The 13,477-nt window shown below is 40.9% G+C and overlaps 1 protein-coding gene across 1 annotated transcript; it reads right to left on the bottom strand.

Annotated features, from left to right (window-relative positions):
- Nucleotides 1-4,933: 4,933 nt before the first annotated feature.
- On the bottom strand, nt 4,934-11,767 carry LOC111220068 (zinc finger protein 281-like). Its single transcript, XM_022743016.1, has 7 exons — nt 11,699-11,767; nt 8,870-9,394; nt 8,566-8,679; nt 8,297-8,420; nt 7,357-7,440; nt 7,110-7,228; nt 4,934-6,694 (listed from the first exon to the last, which is right to left on the bottom strand). Exons 2-7 carry the CDS (start codon nt 9,320-9,322, stop codon nt 5,066-5,068), a joined length of 2,523 nt encoding a protein of 840 aa, XP_022598737.1. The 5' UTR covers nt 9,323-9,394; nt 11,699-11,767; the 3' UTR covers nt 4,934-5,065.
- Between the last annotated feature and the right edge of the window lie 1,710 nt (nt 11,768-13,477).

The following is a 13,477-nucleotide window of genomic DNA, read 5'->3' as shown; positions in this document are numbered from 1 at the left end:
GTTTAACATCAGTAATAAATAGGCCTAAAGTTTCAATAATGATAAGCTAAGAAACACATAAGACTTATTCTTGATCTGAATGTCAAACTCTTGAAATATATATTTCAATAGATGTAATTTACAAATTGAAAATAATTTAAAAAAAAACCTGTTCCTCAAGTAAAACAACATACAGTGGGGTCCAAAAGAAAGACTCACTCTATATAAATAAATTTAATTTTACATAGTTAATTACACACTATTAAGCTGATAACTGCTCACTCCGCAACAAAATTATATTGATAAAAATTTTTTCCAAATACTAATTCTTAACTTTTGAATTGGGTTTAGTTTATTATCACATTTGTTCCAAAGGAGGTAAATGTTCAAATAGAGATACATCAATTATTCCCCAGCTTCATTTTTCCCTCCCAGGTTTTATGGACACGTCGCTGTGAGCAATAACTGCCTCTGTGTCCACTTGCTAACTGTAAGTCCAAAGTCACTTACCGTTCATTGCCACCATTAACCCCACCCGACATGCTGTTCCTGGCAATGGCAGTTGGGATTAGAACTTGATGTTCATGAGGGGGTCAAGAGGGGAAGTGAAACTCTGTCTAACATGTTGCTCCAAATTCTCCCCCTAGGTTGAGCTCTAATGACTCTAAAGGCCATTGCCTATGATATCCTTCATACTCAGTGACTCCTTAGGCTCTGATGGGAAGTATCTACATTTATTATGTTTCCTCACTCATTTATTCAACTGTATGTTGACACAACATTACTACTATTACTTAGAATGTCTCCTCATCTATGCTTGAACGATTACATTATGAAAGCAACTGAAATAAGACAAGAAGCCATGATTTGCATAAATATTTACTACTGACCTGAAAAACAGGTTGTGTCTGTCTATTGCCAGACAAGAATGTCAGTACTGGACAATTCTGAAAAAAGCCCAAACTATGTTCACTGTTTTTTTTTTTTTTTATAAACAATATCTCACTTTCTACAATATCTGTGCATGGCAACTACAGAATGGTTAAGATTAGGGAAAGATTGTGGTTATATTAGCAAGTAAACTACAGTTTAGGCATAATTCACGTCAGGAAATTAAAGCTCTTGGTTAAGGTTAATGAAAATTTATGGTTATGGGCTGATTATAACTTATCTGATAGTGATGTTTGGGTCGGGAGCTACAGACAACAGTTTACTCCTTTTAATTTGAGGCTATTGAGACGTGTATTCACAAACTACGACAGTTAAAGCTGCTTATCTGATCCATATAAGAGCCAATGGCCGTAAGAGCAGTGAAACACTCTAGCATCTCTTAAGTCTCTTGGAAACAGGTTTTTCACAGCCGTCAGACGTCAACAGCATGAAGTCGGTGTGAAAGCAAAAGAATCTTGTTGACACTGCATTTAACTCTGACATCCCAGCACCCATTAACAAGGCCATTTGTACGATATGCCAATAATTCTGGGGAAATGTTTGTTTTTTAAAGTCAATGTAACTGTCAATGTTCCTCAAGGAAAACAGCTCCATCCTCTGGCAACAAGGCCTTGTGTCTAAATTACAGGATGACTGAGCGAATTGTGCTAAAAACATATTCTCCCTGGACAGATCACATGACAAATTGTAAACTGGATTCATTCACAGGGGGATCAAGGTGCATCCATTGCAAGCATGCCTGCATAAAACTCAGATTGTTAAACTACAAACCTCTCATTTGGCACAGCATGTTTATTGTGCTGCTGCACCATCCTGCCTGTTTACTCCTGTATTCTCAAGTAGTGTGAGAAGTCAATCAAAACAAACAATGCAAACAAAGGAAACTGGGGTTTTCCTCCTAACTTCAGGCTATTTGGATGTGCACTCATACAGTAGCAGGATGCAACAGTTGATATTATACTGTCAAAGAATCACACCATCACAGTCAAAAATAATGCAAAAGTAAGCAATTACCTTTACTCGTACTGTGCTGTAGTACAATTTTAAGAGTACTGGTGTTAGTTTGTAGTTTTGTAGATTGTAAAGCTCTTTGAGGAAAATTTGTGCATTGGGATAGATAAAAAAAATTACTCAATCTTTACTTTTGATATAATCTACTGCTTTGAAACATTTTGAGTGCAGGACTTTTGTTATTTTCAGATTGTAGCACTGTTGCTTTAATAAAATCTGGCTACACCTCACCACACCAGTGGCCTCCTGGCTTTCTAACACTATGATTCACCTGGACAACCAGCCCTTTCAAATCAGGGTCATGTACAACAAAGCAGCAGAAACTGGAAAACACATATCTATCTGGGCATCTTTCAGCCATTACTGACAAAGCTGAAGGTTGACTCTTGTAGGAACTTTCAGTGCTTTTACAAAGAAAACCACACACACCATGTACTTTTTTTTGTAACAAAAAGTTTTTATTGGCTTCTCTAATCCGTTCATCATCTCAATAACAGGTACAGCCTGGGAAATCATATCACAAGGGGTCTAGAACAAATAAGACAAAGGAATGGGGAGGCTTCTGCTACAAAATTTGGTATTGAGGTGACAGAAAAAAAGCCATACAAAAATGTCTTTATCATGCATACTGGAGAAAAACTCAAAAAAAAATTGAGAACACACATTTTTAGTGTTTTTGTACATTTTTGTAAACAATATCCTTCTAGAGATCATATCAAAACACATTATGGCAAGTAACAAAAATAAGGGATATAACATGAGAAAATGAATGTTCTATGAGGCATCTAGAATGCAACACTGCTTGGCGTGGATGTTTTTACAGAAAAAAAAAAAAATACATTTGCATTTTGAGTCATTCGCTCTATAATTGTAAACACAGGCAGTGTTAAATGATTATACAATATGTCGAACCTATACTACAAATATTTCCACTACATACATGAAACGCGTGTCCCTGCTTTCTTACGCTTTAGTGATATGAGGTATATTTAGGTCAATCTTATTGTCTTTTTTTTCTCTCCTTTAAAAGCATAGTGTGTGTTTGGAGTGAAGTGGCTGGTCAGTCAGTCTTTGTTCCCTGTGATCTGAGCAGCTTCAAAGTCTCTTGGCTGTGGAGCTCACAGACATAGGAAAAGGAAAAAGGGGGGGGGGGGGGGGGGGGTCTCACAGGAAATCAACTAAATTAAATATCAACCCTGGCTGCCGGGATAGAATGGCTTTAGCCACGGAAGACAAAGAAGGCCATTGTTTATTCTTGTGAGTGCAGGGCTGCAATTTGGGGAGGGAAGGTGGGTATAACTTCAGTTGCTGAGCTGTTTTTTTTTTTTGAAGCAGTTTCTTGCAATTACTAAAACAGTGGGGTTAAAAAAAAATCATTAAAAATAAGAGGAGGGAAAGGGGTAGGGGTGTAGGTCCGGTGATTACATGCCAAAAAAATATCTGCTACTGAGTTCTGTTGTGGCTAGTGGAGAATAAATAAAAGGGTTTGGGTATGCATCCAACATACCCATGGGATTAAAGATATAAGGGTTCCAGCATGTCAGCCCGTCTCTCAAAACACTTAAATACAAAGAGGTACTCTCAAAATATTGTATAACAAAATTATGGCAAATCATCTTTTTACAACATCACCCGACAAACCGTAAGAAAAAAATCCCCCGCCCCTCCCCCTCTCTTCTACCCTTGAGAAAAAGCAACAAAATACATTTAAATGCCCATGGTCATGCCTAGTCAACCCCTATCAAACCCCAATAAACAATAATCCGGCCCTCCCCTTCCTCCCTCCCAGTCACCCACCCACCATCCATGCCTGCCTCCCTCCCTCCTTCCCACCCACCCACCCCTCCCTCCCGACCCCCATTCACAGTTTTCTCCTCTTAAAATAATATTAATAATCATTAGCATAATACTCACGTATCACATATGCAAATTGAATGGGTTGTTGTTGTTTCCAATGATGATTTGTTTAAAAAGTGCTTGTTTGATTTCATTGACACAAAAAGGAACAGCAAGGAGTGGAGCAGAAAAGTGGTGACTTGTTTTTTTTCTGTTTTTTGTTTTTTTTAAAAAGAAAAAGAAAAAGAAATCACTTCAGCAACATCATGTTAAAAGATCACGGATTGGTGTGCATTGCATTCTGAGACAACCATGACAGAGCTGGGTAGAAGTTTGTCTAAGCTGTCTTTTGTACTGGCCACTGGCGGGCACAACCAGAGGAGTGCATGATTAGACAGGCGTCAACAACTGACACTGTGTGCCGATAAAACAAGTCAGTTATGTTCAAGCATCCTCTTCACCTCAGAACATGCTGTGTGCGCACCATGGGCTGAACTCCACTAAAATTTGCACTACCTCGTGTACACATGTGGCTCTCAAAAGAAATGTGGATGTCTTCACATTGACACAACAGTACCATAATCTCGACAAAGCTACACGCAGTAGAAACCAAACATGATCATGTATTGTAATTTGTTGTTCTGACGAGTTAAAAAAACAACAACATAAAAACAAAATCAAAGCTTTGTAGTCTCAAAGTACACCTGTAAAAACTGTGCTAATTGCATCTCATAATACAAAGTCTTATTACACAATTTTGCCTATTTTCCTGAGTTAAAACGTTTCTTGTAACAGACAATATATATTTTTTTGCCATTTGAATTCTGGGCCTTTCCCTGCCACAAATGTTATTATTATTGAAGTTATCAACATTATTCATTATTACTTTACAATGAATGGTATGATGATTGGTAAAACACAAGGGTTCAGGAAAGAAGTAGAAGAAAAAAAAAATCAAGCAAGTTTATAGCTACCCTCTAAATGTTTTAAATTACATTTAAATCTACGGTACGTTCATATCAAAATCACTACTCTTAAACAAAAATTAAGCGACTAAATACATAATAAAAATGAGAATATTTAAAAAAAAAAAAAAAGAAAAAAAAAAGAAAAAAAAAGAAAAATTGCATTTGAGGCCATGGAAGACCCTCCCTGGTCATTTTTGTATTAACATTTAATGGCAGTGTTTAAAAAACAAAACTTTGCTACAAGAACAAAATTAGGATGGGTATAGGGACTGTATGGACAGTAACAGAACAGCCCCCACTGGATTCACCTTGTTTGACCCTTATCTGAAACTTTGGCTTGTCGGGGTTTTTGATCCTGTACTCACTGGCTCACTGACGTCAGCTAACAAACTGGTATACCCTGAGAATTCTGACACTGGAGTCCGTATTCGGTGGTCGACCTCTGCCCCAGGATCACTGCCATAGCTCAGAGGGGTCCGGCGCCCTGACTTGAACTGGGAGCCAAAGGCCTGGGCGAAGTTCTCAATCTGGTATGTGGTTTCTTTAGGGGGGTTCAGTGGGGACAGGTCTGGGTAGCTGGAACCGTTGGTGGGTGCAGCGCTGCCTCCAGCCTTGGGCTGCTGCCCCTTGGAACCCTCTGCCGGGGCAGTCAGGTCCTGGGGAGGTAGGTTGAAGGCGCCGGGGGAGTGCTGCTTCTCCAACTGCTCAGTCAGCTCCTGAGATGGAGTCAGCTGCTGGTGGCTGGTAGATTCCAAGCTGAGGTGGTAGCCTGCCTGGGAGGGCGAGCCGACGAGCATGCCATAGTGGGACTTTGAGGAGGACGAGGAGGAGGTTGATGAAGGGGCGGCGATGGGCAATGGGGAGGAGACAGCAGGTGGGTAGCCGCAATCCAGAGGGGATGTGGTGTACACGTGTTTGTCAGAGAACAGGGGCCCTGTGGGACTGGAGCTGCTAGACAGGAGTGGGAAAGGCCCTGTTGGGCCAAGGCTGGGGAAGGGTCCACTATGGCTAGTGCGCTCCAGGGCCTGCAGAAGGAATTTTGAGTACTCGCTCATCACTGCTGTCTTATCACCACCATTGGGCGAGTCATCCTCCAACTCTGGGGTAACAGGGGCTGCTGGTTGGAGGTCAACATGGTGTGGATGGTCTGACAGGTCGAAAGTCACGTCATGGTGGTGTGTCCCCTCTGGCTTATGGCTATAATGGTCCAGCAGGCTTTGCAGTACCTCATCTGGAATGCCCGACTTGTCATGCTTGAGTTCCAAAGGCGACGAGTCCAGCATGGCCAGTGTGGGCTCGGGCCCCAGGGAGCCCTGGATTACACTACTGCCCTGGGTTGCCATGTGCAGTGAGCCAGCTCCATAGTCACTGTTAACTGCATGGAGGTAGCGCCGCTTTTTCACAAACTGCATTGCATCATCGTAGTTGCTGCTGGTGGTGGGCCCCTGCTTGTTGCCCCCGGCTCCCTGGAGTAGACCCATGTTGTCAAGGCCAGAACCCTCCACATGATCCATGGAGCCAGGCTTCTGGCCCAACAGTTTTTGTCCATCAGCACTGTCTTCCAGAGAGAGGAGACCCTTGTCAAGACCCTTGCGGCCAGCTTTTTTAAAGACCAATTTGGGAGTACGTCCCTGCATGCTGGGGCCAGAGCCTGAGGGGTGCTCCATGCTGAAGTCCTGCAGGCCCAGGTCACGGGCCATCCCCCCAGAGGATGAGGCTGCTGCCAATGATGCTGAGGCATTCTTCTTCCTCTTGCGCTCACCGCCCTCACCGTTTTTGGACTTGGCCCTCTTGCGTCCGGAGGTGGTAGAGTTTCCCTGAGTGAGTGAATAGCTGCCCTGGCCAAGCTCCGCTTCGCTGAGCTCCAGCATGCTTGGGTCCAGGCCCTTCTTTATGGCTTCTCCACAAGTCCGTTTGTGCTTCAGTAACCGGTCTGTTCTAGAGAAAAACTAAAAGTAGGCAGAGGGATGACAGACAAAAGAGAGAAGTATGAGCTTAGTTCCCACTGGATGGACTGCATTTGTTTCAAAATATTATTTTCTTATCTTAAAAACAGAAGAAGTAAGGCAGAGGTAATTGGCTAGTTTATATGACTGCATTTCATGTGAACATTATATTCCTTGACCTTGTCTGACACAAGAAATTACACTGAGTCTGGTCTTTAAAAGGGACTTTGGGTGTGGTAAGTACAAAAATACAAAATTAAGACTGTTTACATGCTAATGATGATAATGACTCAGATACCATTCAATAAAAGGACCATTTAAAAGCCATCAAAATGAAATACAATAGCGACAGGAAAGATATTTTAAAAATACAAGAAAGCGGTGGGAAGCTTCTTAGTAAACAAACTATGTTGCCTACTTGTTGGCAGGTATCGCAGCGATATGGCTTTTCGCCACTGTGTGTCCTCTTGTGTCGCTCCATATGGTACTTCTGGATAAATCGCATATTACACTGGTCACAGCTAAAAGGCTTCTCTCCTGCAAAAGTCAGCAGTGACAGTATTAGTGCATCTCTCCAGTTTCTATAAAGTGATGAACTGCAGACAAGTGAAGGCATTCGTTCCAAAACACTTCCGTTAACTACATATCCAAGTACAGAAACTCACCACTGTGGATCTTCTCATGCCGCTGGAGCAGGTACTTCTGAATGAAGCTCATGTTACACTGACTGCACCGGAAAGGCCTCTCACCTGTGCGATCAAGAGTACAACCATCCGCTCACCACATTAATATGCACCCAGCCTGTCACATAACTATGTTCACCACATGGTCACAATGACAAGGAGCCTGTGGCATTTTGTCAAGTGCATGGTTCATGAATACACATACATAAACATACATAAATAATTCCCATGTGTAAATTGTACTAAATACTTTAGACGACACAGAATGTTTGTCAGATAAAATTACACTAGGAAGAAATAAGGACAAAACAAAAAAATTTAATAAATTGAGGCTGTAAAAAAGCTGAATTTTCCTTTAAATCACTTATGAGTTCAAATTCAAAGAACCACATGAGGAATTCCCAGCAAAGAGAATGACTAAGACATCCAGAAATACATGAGTAATCACTGAGTCATCCCCGGCTTTAGTGATTGTCTGGTTTAAATAAATTCCCACTGAAGCACTGACGGGGAGATCAGTAAGACTCACAAAGAGTGCAGTTGCTTTGTTACCTGAAATTGATTTTGTTCTGAGAGTGTTATGTTTATTAATGATAAATCTTATTTGTATTTCCTCTGTCAAACTTTGGCAACATAGCCATATCCCCACTTGCATATTCAGATTCCCTCCAAAAAGATATGGGACTGAATATTTCATAAAAAATTGTCAGCTGCATTAAAGTCTGACACAACATTGTGTTATATAGAAGAAAGAAGCAGACACTGTCTCGGTATCTGCTCTGCTTTTCACTTAACATGTTATGTGTGTATCTTACATCAATTTATATTTTTTGCCATAAAAGCTCTGATCAGCAAAGGAAGTTTAACTGTGGAAAGCCTAAGGAAAAGAGTAAAGCACTAACAAGCAGCGAAAGTCTCTCACCTGTGTGTATAAGCACGTGTCTGCGCAAGTGGTAGGAGCTGCGGAAGGCAGCATTACAGTGCTCACAGATATGTGGTTTTGAGTTGGGGGACAGGCAGGCTCCATCTGCATCCAACATCATGGCCTAGAAGGAGAAAACCATGAGTACAAGTGGTACAAGTAACATTTTGTTGACCTTCTGTTAGCATAAATGTGCAGATATTTTTCAGCCACACAACACATATTTTTCTGGTGTGCTGAAGGGGAGCAGGAAAACAGAAGAGATTAACCTTTGCAGCATCGTTGCGTTTCCTTCGGGCTTTGCCTCCCTGCCCATCCCCGTTGCTCCTCCGCCCTCTTCGACCTGCGGACTCTTTTGGATCTTTACCTGGTCTTCCAGGCATCTAAGAACAAAGAACAGAGTATGTATACCAGTCTGCAGATGGCACTATTGTAAGAGTGAACAACAGTCTTTAAATAAAAGCCTTTACATTACAATTCCTGACTTTGCAGTAAAAAAGGAAACTAAGCAGAAAAAGGCAACTGAACAATATATCACTTGAAACAATATTTAGAACCACCATGCTTCCTCACCGGTTCTCCAAGGGAACGAACATTGCTGAGGCTGAGGTCATGCAGGAGCATGTTCTGGTGATTTTGGTGGTGGTTGCCGAAAGACATGTCCGGCATGTCAGTGCCACTCTTCCCCGCGCCCCCTCCAACACAGTTCACCCCTACTCCTCCGCCCCCGCCATAGAGGGGCATACGGTAATCCAGCTCACTTAGCCGCTCCTGCTTAATGCCCATGCTGTGGAGGAAGCCCCCTGTATTCGCAGCAGTGGCGCCCTGGTGTTCTGGGGGTGAGTCACGTTCTTTCTTCAGGATCATCTCCTGGGGAAGCTCGCCCATGACGGACTGGGAGGCCAGCCGTGTAAAACTGGTGACGGGTGGCAGGTGGCTGAACATAAGCATACCTGGTGCAAAATTGGGGTCCATGCCACCGTTGCGCAAAAACTCATTGCCTAATTTGTCTTGGATAATACTCATGGTGGTGCTTTTGCTTTGTGCAGGGGAGAAGGAGGGCAATAAATCTAAAGAGGAATGCAGGAGGAGAACATCCTGAAAGAGAGGGAAGATTTAAAATGTCATGTTAAGTATTGATGATTACAGACATGAATAAATATATAAAATCCCAAGTAATTGTCACATGTTGTCTTTGCTATAAAATCTCTTACAAGTATTGCCAGTTAAGTAAATTTAGTCACTGCTACATAGCCTTCACAGTGTGTACTGCATGCACTACACTGTTCTCAGAATTTCCCCTCAGTCAACCATTAATTACTTGATTGGATTTATTGGGCTTAGCACTGGGTTACGTTACTGGAAGCCTTAATGAATATTTTGCACAAAATACATTTAATTTACACTGTTGGGGGAAAAAAAACAGGAGATACCTCTAAACTGAAATAAATTCTTTACTTTGTACAGGTTTGCTGAAATATGGCAGAGCATATTAAAAAAATTTAACAGTGGAATAAATAAATAAATACTGGTAATAATTAATTGTGATTTATGTATCAGTGTAGAAGAGATAACACTGATCCACTCAATGTACTGTACACATTATCAACAAAATCAAGGCTATTACTAGACTTCTCAAGTCTTTATCTTAACCCTTCCACCCAAAGGTTTTGGCACAGCTTACTCAAGTAACCTTCCAAAGCTTACACGCTAGAAAAATCAGTATCTCACAAATATGTGAAAGAGACGCAACCATTACCACCTCTTTACCAAACTGAAAAGGCTGAGGTCAGCCATCTGAGCTTGAAAGTGAAAATACTTCTCTATAGCATGCATCAAATAGAAAAGATTAATTAAAAGAAAATTGTAAGAGAAGATAAAGTAATGTGGTTCATGTATACCTAGGTGTTGGTTAAAAAAGGTACAGAGAAACATACATTAGGGATGAATGGTGTCAGTGATCTATGGGGTATGAGGGTTTAATTAAGTGACTTTACAGTAAAAATTGTGAATTGTGAATCCCTGCACACCATCAAATAAGTGAAGTTTCAGAAGAGAAATGTTTCAGTCAAATTTGTTCTATTAGAAAAAGATTGTCTCTGTATTATTTAATCTACATACTGTTTTGTTTTTACCTGCGACATTTTGCACCACATGTGACTTGGATAGTAGCCAAAATAAAATCTCTACTAAAGATCACTATTGTTTTTACCCTTTGAATCATGCTAGACAACAGTACTTGCTATCTTTGGCTAATAACCCCAAATGAATGCAAAAACTAGCGTCATTGGTTCCAATACTGGCAAATGAATCGGTTCACTACACTTGCCTAAAACAAACAATATTTAGGTCAAATCCAGCGAGACATTTCAGTGATTTTAGGCAGGCGCAGTCGGATGACTAAGCGGGACGTGCATCGAAACGAGTACAGCAGAATGACTGGAGTGAGAATTTATTGTTTAGTCTAGACCAACCGACCATTTGGCTGCGCGACACTGAATTCAACAGAAAGCGGATGAGCTTTTGTGATGCATAATAGTTAGCATAGTTAGCTAGCAGGCTAGCCACAATGAGACACAATCAGCGTTATCTTTAAGTCTTCAATCAAAACAATCATGCAAGATGTCCCACAAACCATAATCACGCGTTCAAATAAAGTCAGATCAACACTCAAACTTATTGGAGCTGAAATTAGCCGTTTGCAGTCAATACATTTATAATTTGATCCGTTATGGCCAATCTAACGTAACCCAGTGTTGCTATCAAGCTAGCTAACGCTAAAACAAGGATCCATGATTTGATGCTATTAACTCATATAGTGACTATTTAAACGGCGATACAATGTGGTGGAAGCAAGCTTAACCCAAATAGCATGAAATCGTCAGAAAGGAGTGTAATAGCCGTCGATAAGATGAAATTAAACAGCCAGTTTGCTTTGAAGTCAGGTCAGCGGCATGAATTGCTCATTCTCCAGTTCCCAAGCTTTGATGACGCTCGTGAAATCAAATCTGTCTGGCTGCGAGCAACGCTGGCGCTCTATTTATTGATAGCTAACTTTAGCTGTAATTACAACGGGATAATGCTCACCAGCACACAGAGCTAGAAAAACATTCCTCGGCGCTTACGGTACATGTTGACTCCAGATCCTGTGGCCAAGCTAAATAAAACTGTAGGCTTCGAGGCGACTGTGTTTATAACAATCAAGCTGCCACGAGCTAGCTAGCTAGTTAGCTGCTAGCTGCCCCGTCTGAAAACCCGCATTACGGCCCATGCAACAGAAACAATGATGCTGGCTCTCACTGCATCTCCCGTTTGCGCCGAGCCAGACGTCTCCGTCGCCTAAATCTCGACAAAGGCCGAGCGCTCGCCAAAAATAAAAAGTCAATTTAGTTTCCCACTCACCTACACATGACCGCAGTTGGTTTCAAACGTGCCTGTATTGTCTCTGTATTCGCCGCTTTGGGGTTTTATTGCCAAAACATTGTTCTCCGGCGGTCGCTGCTTTCTTCCATCTTGTCCTGGCGCGGGGAATTATGGGTGTAGCGGACGGGTCGTGAGAGGAGACAGGCGAAGGCTGCCGAGGTTTGAGCAAGTCTTACTGGACAGTGATGTAAACACACTTAAAGGAGGTGGACCTGAGGTGGACGCATTAACGTGAGCATGCAGTATAGTGCAATACAATAGGCTTGCCACGAATTTGACCTTGTTTGCTAAAACGTTTTGAAAGGTACTGAGAACACTGAACTCACTGCTGTTTATTTAGACTGCATTTGCTAAATAGGATTGCATGATATATTCATGTTTATTCAAGTCTGTCTCACCATATTGCCTCATTCAATCCTAATGAGGCTTGCACAGATTTATTTCACATTTCTATGTCAGTTAGATCATTTCTATCAGGTCAACCAACATGAGGCCTTGGATTGTGCTGCTAGAATTTGAGTTAGCAGCATGAATGAAGGAAACACCAAATATTATCATGGCTCGATAACCAGCCCCTGGGCTCCCCTTCCAAAACAGATTTTCATAATCTAATTAACTAAAAAATTAACTAACTCTAACCCTAAGTATTATTACTTAACCTTGCAGAAGGTCAGTGTGCCAACATTTTTCAAATTTAAAGTTAACACCTTTTAATAGTTGAGATTAGGTTTATTTTTCTTGAGGTTTATCTGGATGACAGACTTAATTGACTGAACAGTAACTATGGATAATGAATAGTCTAAATTGTCCTCAGGTTTGTTTTTAGATGGAAACTGCATAAGCACACTGCCTGTTGCTGTGAATGTGTAGTTTGAAGTCATCACAAATTTCATAAGGGAATTTGCACCACAGAAGTGCAATATCAACTTAGTTGGGTCTTACATTGTGGACCTGCGTTGCAGAGGGACCTTTTGTGTCAAATCTCTTTTTATACTTTTTATTGTATTTGTTTATATTGTCCTCTGTGCATACCTCTAAATAAAAGGTGATGGTGGGGGTCAATATATACCCAGTTTTTGCCCTTTGGCCCCCTAATATGTTAATCCAGCCATGACAAAAGCATGCATGAAGTAGTGCCCTTAAATGTGACAGTTTTATCACCAGTTCAGATTTTTATTACAGTAAATGGTGAGTCTGTGTTCATAGAACTTTGTTATGTTATTCCTTAGATCGAGCAGAAAAGATTCTGTTGGTGTGAGATGGACTCATGTAATCAGAGTGTCCTTTCCTTTGAAATGTTGAGGCACTATATCTGTGTTTGAGTAGAACTGGTTATTTTGATTGCTTGCATAATAATTCTTGAAAGCTTTTCTTTTCCCAGTGATGCATTTTTCATTTAATATTTAATATCAGCAAGTATTAGAAGAATATAAGACAGTGTTTGGATTTTTTTTTTTACTGCACTTCGAGCTCATTTAGCATTGTTTCCTGAGGACAGAGTCAAGAGTCAACAGCAAAAACAGTCACAATGCAAAACAACACATCTTTAATCATTGACTGAAGAAACAAACATGGTTTTCATCATCAGTTTAATTGCCAGGTATCCAATTAATGTATCAAATATCACAATTTTGTTTCGGGGGATCTTAAAGCAATAAAGTGCTCACTTAACAGTTCAACGTGACAAATTATGATATTATTATAATCTTGTTGAATTTCATTTTAATTGACTCGGCATATCACTTCCCCGCTGTATGA

Source organism: Seriola dumerili, unplaced genomic scaffold (genome assembly GCF_002260705.1).
Source record: "Seriola dumerili isolate Sdu_G_001 unplaced genomic scaffold, Sdu_1.0 BDQW01000068.1, whole genome shotgun sequence".
Taxonomy (NCBI): domain Eukaryota; kingdom Metazoa; phylum Chordata; class Actinopteri; order Carangiformes; family Carangidae; genus Seriola; species Seriola dumerili.
Note: the sequence above shows the minus strand (reverse complement) of the source record. Positions and strands in the feature narration are given on the sequence as shown.

Bases quoted from the DNA above. Each gene is read 5' to 3' on its own strand.
- LOC111220068 (XM_022743016.1), bottom strand. From the start codon at position 9,322: ATGAGTATTATCCAAGACAAATTAGGCAATGAGTTTTTGCGCAACGGT. The intron at 8,680-8,869 runs GTGAGGAAGCAT...CTTTGTTCTTAG, and splicing joins TTCGTTCCCTTGGAGAACCG to ATGCCTGGAAGACCAGGTAA. The intron at 7,441-8,296 runs GTGAGAGACTTT...TTGATCGCACAG, and splicing joins ACACGTGCTTATACACACAG to GTGAGAGGCCTTTCCGGTGC.